Source organism: Drosophila navojoa, chromosome 3 (genome assembly GCF_054131105.1).
Source record: "Drosophila navojoa isolate 15081-1374.11 chromosome 3, UAZ_NAV_1.0, whole genome shotgun sequence".
Classification (NCBI taxonomy): domain Eukaryota; kingdom Metazoa; phylum Arthropoda; class Insecta; order Diptera; family Drosophilidae; genus Drosophila; species Drosophila navojoa.
Window position 1 is genome coordinate 27,568,413 of NC_142891.1, and position 14,237 is coordinate 27,582,649.

At 43.0% G+C, this 14,237-nt stretch overlaps 1 protein-coding gene across 11 annotated transcripts in view; it reads right to left on the bottom strand.

The window, feature by feature from the left end:
* The window catches only part of sick (sickie), a 274,376-nt gene that overhangs the window by 8,417 nt on the left and 251,722 nt on the right, over positions 1-14,237 (bottom strand). The window contains exon 2 of one of the 11 annotated variants that reach the window (XM_089258238.1): positions 7,712-9,294. The exons of the other annotated variants lie outside the window; for them this stretch is intronic. Within the exon in view, the coding sequence (XP_089114364.1) occupies positions 7,712-9,103 (1,392 nt within the window). The 5' untranslated portion in view covers positions 9,104-9,294. The remainder of the gene's footprint in view (positions 1-7,711; positions 9,295-14,237) is intronic. 11 annotated transcript variants of the gene reach the window in all.

The window sequence follows — 14,237 nt, forward strand, 5'->3', positions numbered from 1 at the left end:
GTTGTTGCTGTTGTTGTTGTTGCAGCACTTCATTAGCACAACGATGGCAACGAAGCGTAAAGAAACGCGTTACGCCTCGACGGGCAATGTTAGCCAAAAAGGGAGAGGGTGACTGAGAGAGACACATAGAGAGTGGAAGAGAGAGAGAGAGAGAGAGAGAGAGAGTGAATGGCAGGCATATGGAAAGTCAGTTGTGCAGGGCACCCTCCATATGCTAAACAAGTTCAACAACAACAAACAATTGTTGCCAACTTTAATTTGGCTGTGCAAGTTGCTGGCAAGGGAGTTGCTGTTGCTGTTGCTGTTGCTGTTGCTGTTGTTGTTGTTGCAATGTTTAATTTATTGCTTGCAATTTGCAGACAGCACAACACAAAGTTCAAGTTCAATGGCAACAGCAACAATAAAAACAACAACTTGTCAACTTTGTTCTCTCTCTTTTCTCTTTTTGGTCAGCAAGTTTTCAGCTAACTAACTGCGACAAGTCGCCGGTGCTGATAGCCTTCGTATCGGCCATAGATAGCAGGCGACTTGTGATAAGCCGCAAAGTTAGTGTAGCTGCTTAAGTGGGTCGCCGGCAACAGCAACTGTTTGGTGTTGCTGGCGTGCATAAATCATGTTCATGTTGCTAGCAGCCAGCTGAGACAACCACTTGACAATTGCTGCAGACATCCGGCGAGCATGTGTTGTGCCTCACTGACAGCAACATGCCACGTAGGCGTGCGCCCTTTGACCTTTTCAAATGATTTATGCCTGGTTGAAGCAGCAGCAGTAGCAGCAACAACAATTGTAGCAGCATTAACAGCAACTGCAACTGCAACTGCAACTACACTTGACATTTGTTTGCCCAAGAACTGTAACAGTTTTCCGCTTTTCGCATGTATTATGCATGGGGCGTGGCACTGAAAATTCGCCAAGTGAAAGTTTGACGGCAAAAGTTTTCATAATTAATGATAAATGAAGGTCATCGGCTCAAGCCAAACTCTTTCCCTATTCACAGGGGGTCTAATCACTTTGACCTTGCGTCAAAGATAAAGACATCTAGCTAGTGGCTCATTTGATTGATTTCTGTTGTGAATTGTGTGCGGGAAATTGGAAAACTCTTGGACTCGAGTCTGAGAAAAATGTTCGTAAATTTATATGTGGTTTTTTTTTTTATAGGTTTACTAAAAGCGAGTTCCGTTAGATAAGTGCAGGCAGTTAATCTATAAATATATATGCATTATACACATATATGTACTTGTATCGCAATAATTATCGTGTCGCAACTGCATTAGATTAGATAAGATATTTGCGGGGCCCTAACTGATGCCTATTTAGACTTTGAGATCTTAGCACTGCATTTAGCGAATGAGAAGTGTTTTAAATACTCAAAACGATCGACAGACAGAGCTCTGAGTTCCAAGCGAGGGCGGCTTAAACGGGTTGGAATACTAGGGCGTATATTTCTTGTATTTCCAGCAAGTCAAATGGAATGGTTATGGAATAAAATGATAGACTCATATAGCTACCATCAATTTTTTTTTTTTTTTTTTTTTTTTTTTTTCAAAATATCAAAAATTTTTTAGTTATGGCAGAATCTCAAAAAAAAATTTGGTGTACCTATTATTTTCATCATGAGTATATGTATTTCGAATTTCAAGTTTCTGGCTTCTGCGGTTTACGAGATAGACGGAGAGATGGACATGGCTATATCGACTCAACTCAATGTCCGGGTGCAGAATATTTATATCGTATGGGATCAATAGCGCCTGCTTCTGACTTCATTTAAATTTTTGCAAAACCAATTCTATTTTCAAGAACTTGAGGGTATAATATAAAAATCTGATATCAAAATATATCTCTATTTTGGGGTTTCAACAAATTTAAAAACTATGTTACATTTATATGTCGGCTAATCTGCTGCTATCTTCACGTCGTCAATTTTTCAGAAACTGCCACGCAACGATATAATAATTCTGAGCTGCCTTTAATTAATATTTCATGCACTTTTGATTTGCAGATATGTAAATTGCGCGATGCTCATATCTCAATTTGTGAATTTCGCATTGATTCGCTTTGCCATTTGCCGCTCGACTTCATTTATTTGGCATTTGGGCAACGCCTCAAAAACTGTTTGCCTTTGGCTGAGCTGTCCTGACTGCCTGGGTGCCCCGCTGCTCCCCTGTCCATCTTGCCATCTGCCTGTGTGCCGGTCACGGCCAACTCAAGAGCTGATCACAACACAGTTGCCGCCACATAATAAACTGATTAACAAACTAATCCAACGCGATTGTTTACGACTGAGCTGCCGACTGTGGTCGATGCTGGGGCGACATGCGCATCGCTTCCACTTGGACGAGCCCGGCGAATCGAAGCCTTTAGCCACAGAGAGCGGGTAGAAATAGCAAATCATCATTAAGATCTTGTCCGCTGCGGTGCAGCTGAGTTCGGCGTCGGAGTTCGAGTTGGAGTTGGATTATGCTCAAAGTGAGAGAAACGGCACCACAGACACCAAGCTGGACCACAGTCGCAGTCGCAGTCGCAGTCGCAGAGGCAATCTCAGGCTCTGGCTTTGATCTCGAGCCGAACAGACGTTGGCTGGTGAAAGACTAAGATTGCAGCATCCATTATTTGCACAAGGCTTCTTCTGTGCCGTTCTCTTCGAGTCTCCACTCTCCACTCTCCATTCTCATTCCTCATTTTAGCAATTTCGTGGCTCGCTTGGCATTAGATAAATTTGCCATCTGGCTAATGCCCAACAGCAACAACTACTTACGATACCCCCAAGTGTGGCTCAAATCGATGCTGGGTCGAGACTTACCTGTAAAGATAAAGCAGAGGAGAAGCGATTGTGAGTTAATGCTGCATTTAATGCTATTTAGACATTCAATATGCATAATTTATGGCCATTTGGGGATTGGTCTTGCATCATAGATTAGATGTGCTAATGGACAATTAATAGGATAACAGAGACTGGGAATTCCATAGGATTGGAATTCCTAAAGTGTTTTCCGTAGATGCGCCTCGATAAGTATCTCTTGCAATTGACCACAAAATCTAATTCGAGAGCTCGCATGCTGGATTTCATTAACTTTCAAGTGAGTTTCGCATGTATCGTAGAGGCACCAGAAAAACAGAAATGTTTCCATTTATATTCCATATTCGGCTGCATCGTAAAATGCCCAATTTAGCCCTAATACCTGCACTCGACTCGCAGACCCCTCCATTCATTAATATACGAACTCTTCAGTTTTCCCCCTCATATTTTCCTCTTGTACGACTCTGTGCCCTTTTTCCCCCCTTTCAACCTCTGGCATGACTCGACTGTTTTTCTGTGACACGATCAATGTCCATTGAAGAGCGCGTTGTTCAGATTTCTTTAGTTTTCTGCCTGCTTTTGTTTTTCTTTTATTGATTATTCGATTTCAAGACCGGAAGCCACAAAAGACACACGTTCAGGATTACAGCCAGACGTGTGTAGGTCTCTGCATGAGTGTGTACATGCCTGTGTGTGTGTGTGCTTTAAAATGAAGATACATACTGAAACCTCGAAGAACACTCCACTGAACTGCGCCCCGCGACCAGTTTTCAATGCGTAGTTTTTTACGCCGGTTCTCGAATCGAATAAAACTTTACTCCTCTGCTTGGCAGAGGGCACCGAGCAGGAGGCGGAGCTCATTCGGTGTCTTCTGTTTGTCCATTGTTGTTTGTTTTCTGTTTTGATTCTGGCTCTTGTTGTTCTGCTTGCTCGTCTGCCTGAGTTTGCTTTCGCTTGCGCTGATTTCCTTGGGGAGGCCACCAAAGCGAGTGCGTCCTGTGGCCTGGGCAGCGCAGCCCGAACAGCTTCATCAGGCGCGCTGTCTGTCGGATCTCTGTCTCTATTAGCAGCTCAAATGAAACGAGTTTCAGCTGCTCTGCAAACAGGTTTTCGTCCAAAAACAAAAAACCAAAAGTAAATAAGCTAAGACACCTGTGAGCTGCAAAGGCGGCTCACGTGGCCCCGTTTGGTGCGCTGTTCGAAATAAATATTTATGAATTAAGCAGCTACAAATTGCATTTGTCATAAATTAAAAGGCTGCCACTGCGCCAAGGCGAAGAATTCAGAAACCATGTTCAGATAGCCAAATGCCAGAATGCAGATACCGAACGAAAAAACAGCGCATAGATCAGGTGTTGCTGTCATGTTGCCTTTGACAAAAACAAGCCGCCGAAACTAGGGGCCCAGAAAGAGAAAGAGAGGGAGAGAGAGAGAGAGAGAGAGAGGGAGATGCAGGCAGGCAGTAAGTCATTCAGTCAGTCAGTACGTCAATCACTGAGTGCTCAGCGCTCAGCGGGTTGCTTTGTGGCAATTATAACGACTATCCAAGACATACAAATGACATATATGTTCATAAAGATATATATGTACACCTTTTCACGTTGCATGTGTAGACAGGCTGTCCACAATCGCCAGATCTCGTTGATCAAGCGTTTGCTTTAATAAGCGATGCCAAGAGATAAAAGCTAACGAGTTACTTAAGCCAAGCGAGGAACTCAGCTATAAACTGGCCAATTTGTTGCTCAAAGTTCTGTTTATTAATTATGCATGCTGTTATTTCTGCGATACGATTCGAGCAACCGGAGCACCATCAGCCTGAGAAGGAAGAGCCGCCAGCAGAGCTCGACAGTTGGCTGGCAGCTTTACTGAGTCTTACAGCTAGCCTCATGCATCCGCTTCAAGGTGAACCTCATAATTAAATTTGCCAAAATAGATATCTTAGTTATAATTAATTGAGTGCGTTTTGGTTGCCTATACTCACACAAGTTGTATATGGTTCAGCTGGAAATCGACCCCCAGGCAACTCGTACTTAGTTCATATGAAACTTGTATGCCTAAAGAACTCAATGCTATACCAAGAGGCAAATGTTATTAATTAACTTTCTATACAATCTATATATCTTATTATTTAATATTATTATATTATATATATATATTATTATAGTAATTATTGCCTTATTATTCATTTGTTTTCACCCTGGGTGTTTGGGTATTTAATATCATGACAATATATATCTTTGCATATTAATGAAAGTGAAAATATATAAGTTTATTCTCAAGCACTTAAGACATATGTAGATGCCCTTTCTTTGTCGTGCATTTACATCATTCGGCATTCTTATACCCCTTTCTCCTGCACGCGCTGTCACCTAGATTTAAGTGAGATATTTAGTCAATTGATGGCGCAGTTTGTGCCTATGTATAACATGATTGATTGACCCATTGTGACCCATCCATCGATCAATCAAAATCGCATAAATCAGCTGTAGGATTCAACTTCGATGTTGGCAGACGTCAGGCTGCTAATAATTGCCAAATATGTTAATTTCTCTCTATCAATTAGCAGCAATCAACGCGTGACCTTCAACTTGAGCCAATTGAACTGCTGAACTGATCAAGCTCTGCCTGGGCGTGTGTGTGGCACAGTGCAGCTCAAACTGTAACTGCAGTCAGGCTACTGTGACGGCGATCGTTTCACACGCCCGCCGGCAATCTGGCCAGGCTATCAAGCTACCAATTTCACTTTTCATTTAAGCCAAAGCCAAAGACTCGGCTCTTCTCGTCTCGTCTCGAGTTACCAGCTCGATTGGCAGCTGTTGAGTCTCGTCGAGCGCCGCTCATAAATAAACATGAAACACTCTCCAAAAAACTGGCTAAGCCTAAAAAAACGGCATTAAAAACGCGCCAAATCAAAGGCAGCAAAATCGAAAGATATCTATATTTATTATTGGCAGCTTTATTTGCTTTTAGAGTTGACATTGATTGGACCCGCAATTGGCGATAGACATTGATATTGTTGTTGTACTTTGAGCACAATTAAAATTGGTAAAATGGGGTACATAATCGGTAATCATCGTTGCGACAGTAGCTCAGCATTATATAAAAAACTAATTCATGTTCAGCTACTGCAATAGTATGTATATAGATAAGTTACAAATGACAATATTCATTATACGCCACTAGATCTAGGGTCCATCTTGACGAAGTGCACTTTGTTTTTCAACTCTTTAGAATCAGCTTTGATTTAAAAAATATATATATATTTGCTGCCACTGCACGGAGACTCTGGGCCAAGCTCAAATATCCCATATGCTGCGCAGCTCGTTAGAAAGAGACAGCAAGCGAGACTGGGGCAGCTGCAGCTTATTTCAGCTTGGACAACATATCAATTGCGTGTTCTGCGAATCAGGTCAACAGATTTGGACATGGCCAACAGATGTTGGTTGCTGCCAGAGCCTGATCCAGAGCCAGAGCCATAGCCAGAACCAGAGCGGAAGCAGGATTAAAATCAGCAGGCCCAGTGCTGGCCAAACTGTTCGTCTGCCATGGATGTGGCCAACGTCTTGGCTCATTTATTTAATATGCTGAAGTGCTCTCTCGTCGCGCCCAAAGGCAGGCAGCAAGAAGCGCGCAGCGAGCGAGGCTCATGCAACTTTTATTAAATCAATCAGTGGGCAACGCGTCTAACGGCAACTGACAAGACAGCTGGACAGACCTGTGGACAGCCGTACAAGTGGACGTTGGCCACTCGCATAGCTTACCTTATGCGCCACTGCCTGCATTCGTAATGCCAAAGCCGGACGAGCTATGCCTGCTGCATTTCGCAAAAGAAGGAACAAGGAACAGGCCACATGGCCAAACCGTTGCCAAGTTGATGCCAACTGCGTTTCTCTTCGCCAGCCAGTCAGCCAGCTAGCTGCAGCAGTATCCATAGCCGATGCATAGCTGGCATTGTTCGAATGCAACAAATAATATGACAATCGAGTTTGAGAGCCAACGCATCTATCTTGCAAGCTAATGCGATGAACTCAATGAGACATTTCATGCACTCACGAATGGCAAAAGGTTCCTCAAGGCTTTCGAAAGCGAACGAGTGATTGAATAGAAAATATATGTGTCTGTATCTATTGTATCAATGGAATGATTAAACAAGTCAGTAAATCGCTAGAGATGCGGTTTCCCTCTGCTGTTGCTCAAATGTTCTTTTGAGATATGAGACAAATGTACATATGGAAGCAAATGTGACTACAAATAGGTATATTTTTTCTTAAGTAAAAATTGATGGATATTCATTGAAAAAGAAGAGACATTTCTCCTAATGCTTCTTATAATGCCAAGAAATTGCTCGCAACATCTATTGATGCATCACATATATTCGATGACTATCGATCAATATCAGTTTTGCTACGAACAATAAATACACTACCTTTATATTAAGGATAATACTCTAAATGATGTATGATAGTATGGTATTCTAGGCGTTATTAAAGAAGAAGAACATAGTCAATAAATCGCCAAAAAAATGCTATCGACAGACATTGATTTGGTAACAGTTATCGATCATTATTAAGGATGAACTTTAAATAGTGATATTTACTTTTCCTTAACGCTAAAATGATACATCTTAAATCTTAATATTAATTCGATACCATTTATCGATCATAGCCACATCCAATCATATTCAAATTGATCTGATATAAAGTTAGCTAGTTATGAATAATTCGAAATATTCATAGCTCTTACTCATGTTCTTCGGCTGATTTCAATTGTTAATAATCTAAGAAATATTTGTATTGATCATTAACCTCTATATGATTGGTCAGACTTGAAACTGTTATATTCGTTTCCTGCGGGTGTAAATAACGTTTTCGTTTTCTCATATCAATCATTTCAATGATCGATAGTTTTATTCACCTGATCATTCAGCTGCGGGGATGTGGGCAACGTCAGGGACGCGCCCATGGGCGGGCAGGACTGCCGCTTAAAGTCGCGCCGTATAGCTAGCTCGTACCATGGTATCAGCGGCCTGCTGCGCAGCGTCGTCTGGCAGCCGATCTTGAAGTCCAGCGGATCCATGTACTCGGGAGCCATGCGATTCAGATCGCTGACAGCCGCATCCGCGGAGGCGTAGATGTTGCCCGCCGACTTGTGGTTGCCCGGAGGCGCGGGCCAGCCGGAGTTGATGTCGTGGGTGTCCATGCTGCGGTGCAGGCCAGCCGCCATGCTCTTCACGCGCATGTGGCCGAGCGTGTGGTAGCGGCGGTCCACGGCGCTGGGCAGCATGGGCATGGCCGTGGGCACCACCAGCAGCTCGTCCTGGTCGATGGTGGCCAGGCTCTGGCTGGTGTAGGAGCGCTCCAACAGGTGGTCGGTGCTGCTGCTGCGCTGCGTCACAATGGGCAGCTCGTACAGGTTCAGCCGCTTCGTGGTGGGCGGCCGCGTGGGCGTGGCATAGATCTTTGGCTTGGCATAGAGGCTCTCGCGGCGCACGGGCGCAGGCGGCGGCAGTCCCGTGGGCGAGCCACAGCCGGACGCCTCAGTCAGCGACAGCGTCATGGGCCTCAGCCGAGCGCTGCCCGCAGAGCCCACCGAGTTGTGGCGCAGCGCGGCTCGCTGCTGCTGCTGATGCTGCTGCTGCTGGCGGCCGTCCCGCTCCTGCATGTCGAAGCTGATCTTGGGCAGCGGCGAGTAGCAGACGCGCTCCGAGCTGTCGTACGAGCTGCGCAGCCCACTGTCCAGCCGGCGCTTGGGGCTCGCCGGCGCCGTGTAGAGGAAGATGTGCTCCTCCTCGCCGGCCGTGTTGTAGTCGGGCGTCTTGGGCGTGGCGCTGCTCTGCAACGAGTCGAGCGAGAAGCGCGAGTTCTTCTTAACGCTCTGATAGTCGCAGGGCATGGAGCCGCCGCCGGAGGAGCTCGACGCATCCGAGAGAGGCCGGAAACCCGCTGCAGTTGTGGCTGCTGCTGCTGCCGATGCTGCTGCTGTTGCTGTAGCTGTGGCACTCGCATAGATCGGCTCCAGGTCCCCGATGATGGGCGTGCGCACAGGCTTGGCCCTCGCGTAGATCTCCTCCACCCCGTTGCCGCTCAGCGAGGAGCTGCGACTGTAGTTGCTCCTCAGCGAGACGGTGCGCTTGCGCTCCAGCTGCAGCTCGTGCGGCTGAGCAGCGGCCGCCGCCTCGGTGGCTTCTGCGGCGCGTATGGAGCGGGAGCGGCTGAGCCCGCGGGCCCGTATCGTGGCATAGCCATCGTAGAGGGGCGTCGAGAGCGGCGAGGAAGGTGGGCGGTTGCTGGTACTAGCCGCGGACATTGCGGGGCTCAGCTCTCGATTGGACTTTGGGCTTGTTCGAGTTGGCACTGATTTCTGTTTTCATTGGATTTTCATGTTTGTCTTCGATTTAGTCTTTCACTCGGGGCGCATTGATTAATCGAAGTTCACTTTATTTCTGTTCAGTTCGTTTCTTATGTATGTGTTTATACTGCGGCTGGGGGGTCTCATTGCTGGGGGTCGATAGAAGAGACTAAAGCTGCATCAATCATGCTTAATTGATGCCACGCATCGAGCAGCGTGCATTGAACCTGCTTCAGCTGTCACGCCCACATAATGGGCTAAGTGCAGCTCAGCTCTAAAGTCGGCTAAATACTCTTATTTTTATCGTTTCAGTTTTACGGCTTAAGCTTTTCATTAACGCCCAATTAGCATCCATTTCACATGACTGAATGCCACAGGCCTTTGATTGACGGACAGATACAAAATTACATATATATATATATATATATATATATATATATACATATACATATATGAGCGTATGTATATATGTACTTTAACAATGGAGCGTATCTAATGGATTCGAAGAGTTGTCGGATTTTGAATGGCCTGCTGAAAGCATTTCGAGCCAACACACGAAAAGGGCCAAAAGCGCGTGCTAAGAGCGTCTCAAGGCAATGTGAGTGTCAATTGTTTAACGAGGAAATAAACTAAAGCAACGAACTATTGAGCAATGGATTTATGCAAGACTTGGGAGTAGGCCCTACACTAGATATTGCTAAAGCTCCAGTTTTACTAGGTCTTAAGTGTACTCTTTATGGCCTGTTTGACATACTAAATGAGCTAACAAATGAACCTTTTTATGTGGAACTGAGTTCTTTTGAAACAAACCTGTAATGATGTGTAAAGGGCCAGTTGACTAAGTTGTACTTAGGGCATTGAAATAACAGAGATTCACATACATATACAATTCTCTCTCTATGCCTACATCAGAGGAAACTGACAAACCCAATTGCGTATTAAGAATATTACATCAATTCTAATATATATCAAGTCTATATTCGAATAATTATCAGACGAACAAATAACAAGCCTATCTTCAAGTGGAAAACATAAGTAAAAGAGAAATATCTATGGATATGCCTGAATATATTGGTCGTTCACTAATTAATTTCTTTTAATAAATACATCTGATCATATTGAATATATGTTGAATTTATATTCTGTTAAAGATCAGATAAAAAGACAAATGTATCCCCAATTGGAAACCAAAAGCAAAGCTATCAATAAATATAAATATGTAAAAAAAAAAAATCTATAAATCTTTCTTTGGATAGTAGTCTCAATTTATAAATAAAGATGGTTATATGCGAAAGCAACTTTTACTAGAGAAATAAACTTACTATATAAAAATATATCTGTAACTCTCTTCTTGAAAATTTAATCATTGTGAATCGAAGTTTAATTGGGCCTACCCCACAGATCAAGATCGTATATCGATATCGAATCTATATTGCAAGAGGAAATTGTCTTTAGCCCGTATTTCTTCTGTTCTGTTTCACTGCTCGTCTCTCAACTCTAGTATAATAACAGTCTTTGAATTATGAACCACTGCAGTTAAGGTTGTCGGAATAGTTTTTTTTTTTTTTTTTAATAACTCCATCAATGTAGAACAATTACAGCATTGGCAAAGCTGATGTATCTAACAGCAGCAACAATTAAAATAGCTCTTTATTAAAGAGAGGCAGACAGAGGTGAAGGCTGCAGGAAAGAGAGAGCAAGAGGTAAAGACAGGGAGATAAAGAGTACGAGCGAGAGAGATAGAGAGAGCGCTGTGTGAAGAACATGCAATGAACTGCAATCAAAACAATTACAGCCAATTCACGCAGTGCTAAAAAGCAACAGCAACAACAAAGGCTGGCTGGAGAGAAAAGCAATAGAAAGAGACACCCAGACAGAGAGAGAGAGAGAGAGATAGCAAGGCAATAGACTTCTGCTTATGTTGATGACATTAGAACATTGTTATTTATTGCAATTGCCAGTTGCTATTATTATTGTGGTTGTTGCTGCTGTTGATGTTGCTGTTGCTGCTGCTGCTATTGCACAACGACAACAACATGACTCGAGCCATGTCTGTCAGCAGAGTCCGCAAGTTGCGAAAGAGCCAGAACTAGAAACCGAAGCGAAGCGAAGCGAACTCGAACCCAACTGAACTGAAGCTCCCTTTCAAGTGTCAACGACTGCAGTCAAACTAACAAACCAATTGACAACAGCATGACCAGCAGCAGCAAAAGCAACAGCAGCAGCAACAACAACAAGTGGTGGGCATGTGGCATGGAATTGCGGTGCCGCCGCAGCAAAGCAGCCGCCACATGGCATCCACATTCACACAGAGACAGCGGCCGACAGAATCGTACTTATAGATACATTTTAAGTGCCTGTTCTGCCAGTCCAAGTGTCAAATGGTTGATAAAAAAAATTGAAAAAAAAAAAAAACTGAAACTCATAAAGTTGGCATACGCGATATGCGGGCTGCACTCGGGCAGAACCAGGAAGCGATTAAACCACGAGCTAGGCTCAAGGCAAAGAGAAAGCGGACTGTGCTTTACAGAGCGGCCTTGATAGCTGCTGGAGAAATCCGACTTATATAGAAGTTAGTTAGAAAATGAAAAAATTGAATGAAAAATAAAGAATATTAATATCTTATTACACTCGTTCATAGTATGAATAGAGTACGTAGGGTTGGGGAAGTATGCACATTGATGTAAATCTCTAAAGGAAGTCAAAGTATTGAGGAGCATCTACAGAGCTCATTATTTGATTTCTTAAAGGATTGCTCAAACTTAACCGTAGAATAGTTATTATTAATTTTAGTAAATCCTAAAATGTGAAAATATATTTAGTCGTTTGTGAGCGAGCATCGTGCAGTCACTTCGTATTTATTCTTGTGACTGTAGAATAGAAAACGGAATAAGTTCAATTGAGTTGTTCATTCGAAAAAACTTGTTCAGTGATGCAGTTCAATTGCAAATCAACAAAGCTCTTTACTGAGTTAATCAGTTGTTCATGAACGTTTCATTTGATTGAACTGTCCAATATGACTCTCTTACGAACGAGTAAATTGTTCATGAGCTACCAGACTGAATAAACTTGAAAATAATATAAATAATAGAGTTTGTAAATTGCAAAAAATCAACAAAAAGCCTCAACAGGGTTGGGTACAATTTGTGACCCGCAGTTTTACATGAACTTTGTCGCATTACGCTTTAGCTGCAACAGAAGATTGAGCCTTGGCAAAGCCAAGACAGCAAAGCAGAAAGAAAGAGATCTCCGCCATTATTATGTGAATCGAATAGAACAGCGCAGTGCATGCCAAACTGCGACGTGGCTAAAAATGCGCAAATGGATCAAATTAATTCTGAGCTGTCAATAGTCAAACCAACTCAAGGCCTGCCCAAATCGAAGGCGAATCTGGCATTTCGAAGCCGAGTTTATTCGACGGCTGCGAAGTCACGTAGGCGTCTAAGTGTTTTGCATTTGCATTGCGAATATTTTCGGGCAGGGTTCACTGTTTATTGTTTTATTGTGTAATGTGCACTGGCATTTAATAGCTGCTCCATTGGCATGCCTGTCTATTGTGTGGCCTGGTAAATGTCAGCTCCAAAGCGAACGAAATGAATGCAATTTCCTGCGCAGCTTCCCAATCGACAAAACTTTCGCTAACGAGTTGCAGTTTGACAGCCACTGGCCTAGGGGGCAGGGCCCGGCAGTGCTACGGCTTATCGCCGACGTCTGTCTCTAGGTTTCTCTGTGGGCCGCAGCAAAAAGAGTCTCTAGTCTAGACGTGGCAGCTTATCAGCTGCGCCAAATCTCACAAGGAAATTGCCACAAAAAGAAAAAAAGCTGAGGAAAAATGGGAAAATAAGAGCAAAAAAAGTTAAAAACAAAAACAAAATCGGCCAACGCATAAAATGACAGCGAAATGTATTCAGGAAATGAAATGAATTATGAGTTGCGACACGATTAAAGCGCTCGCCACTTCAGACTTGAGATCCGCAGACAACATGTGGCTCTAGCCGAGAAACTACAGCATTTAAGTAAGCCCCGGGCTATTTGCTGCGGCTCTTAAGCGCCTCGGCCTGTCAAATTGCTGACAAAACTCTGACGAAAACACCATCGCAAATTGATGGCAAAACAAAATGAAATTCTAAATATTCAATGTCAAAACTGGTTGAGAATTAAAGCACAACAAATGCGCAAAAATAATCAAAGCGAGGCTGTCAACTGCATTGCCAAGTAGCTTCATGTCAGATCCGCCGGGGAGGGCATCGCGCGACGCGCGGGGCAGCGCCAGCGGCATTACGAGGGAATTACGCAGGGGTTTTTATGTCTCTGACAGCTAGCCCCACTCAAGGCTGTGTCGCACTGCTTCAAGTTTCGATTCATAAAGTATGCAGCCAGAACATGACAAATGTGTTTTTATTGTATTTCAAAAACAAAACAAATCAAAAATGTATACAGAAAATGTTTTTGCACAACCTCTTATCAAGCAGATTCGCAAATATGTTAGGAGGTATGGGTATATTTTGGATGGAAATTAGTATTAGCATCTGGCATGTTCAAGTCTCTAAATTGTTGAGCCCTTTGAAAAGATTATAATATATAATTATTTTTATAGATTAAGCAAAGTCGGTGATTAATCTTAGTTATGATATTTATATTCATTATCATATATGCATGAATATAAAACATTTTGCAGAATAAATGTGAGACCTTTCGGAACTCAGTTACATTCCTTGATAAGGCATGCTTTTAAGAAAGTATTCATACGATATTTTGTCCTATTTCAAGCTAACATATTCTCAATAAAAAAAATTTCAAAATAATTATTGAAGATCTTTATCAATCTGTGATATTATAAATTCTTTCTCATATTAGTGAAGCCCTCTATAATTTACCTCTAGTTAGCTGCGTCTGCTTTGTACGAGCTCTATTAGTCCGACACAGGCGATTCTAAGCCTAATTATAACTTCGACTAGTTATTAATAACAATTGCTACTCTAATGCATTAGTTCTGTCTTATGTCTTTTGAGACAATCAATATTCTGCTTCTCAAAAGCTCAGTCAATGAGTTTCGTGTCTAAGAATAATGCTGCCTTGCTCCAATGAAGTC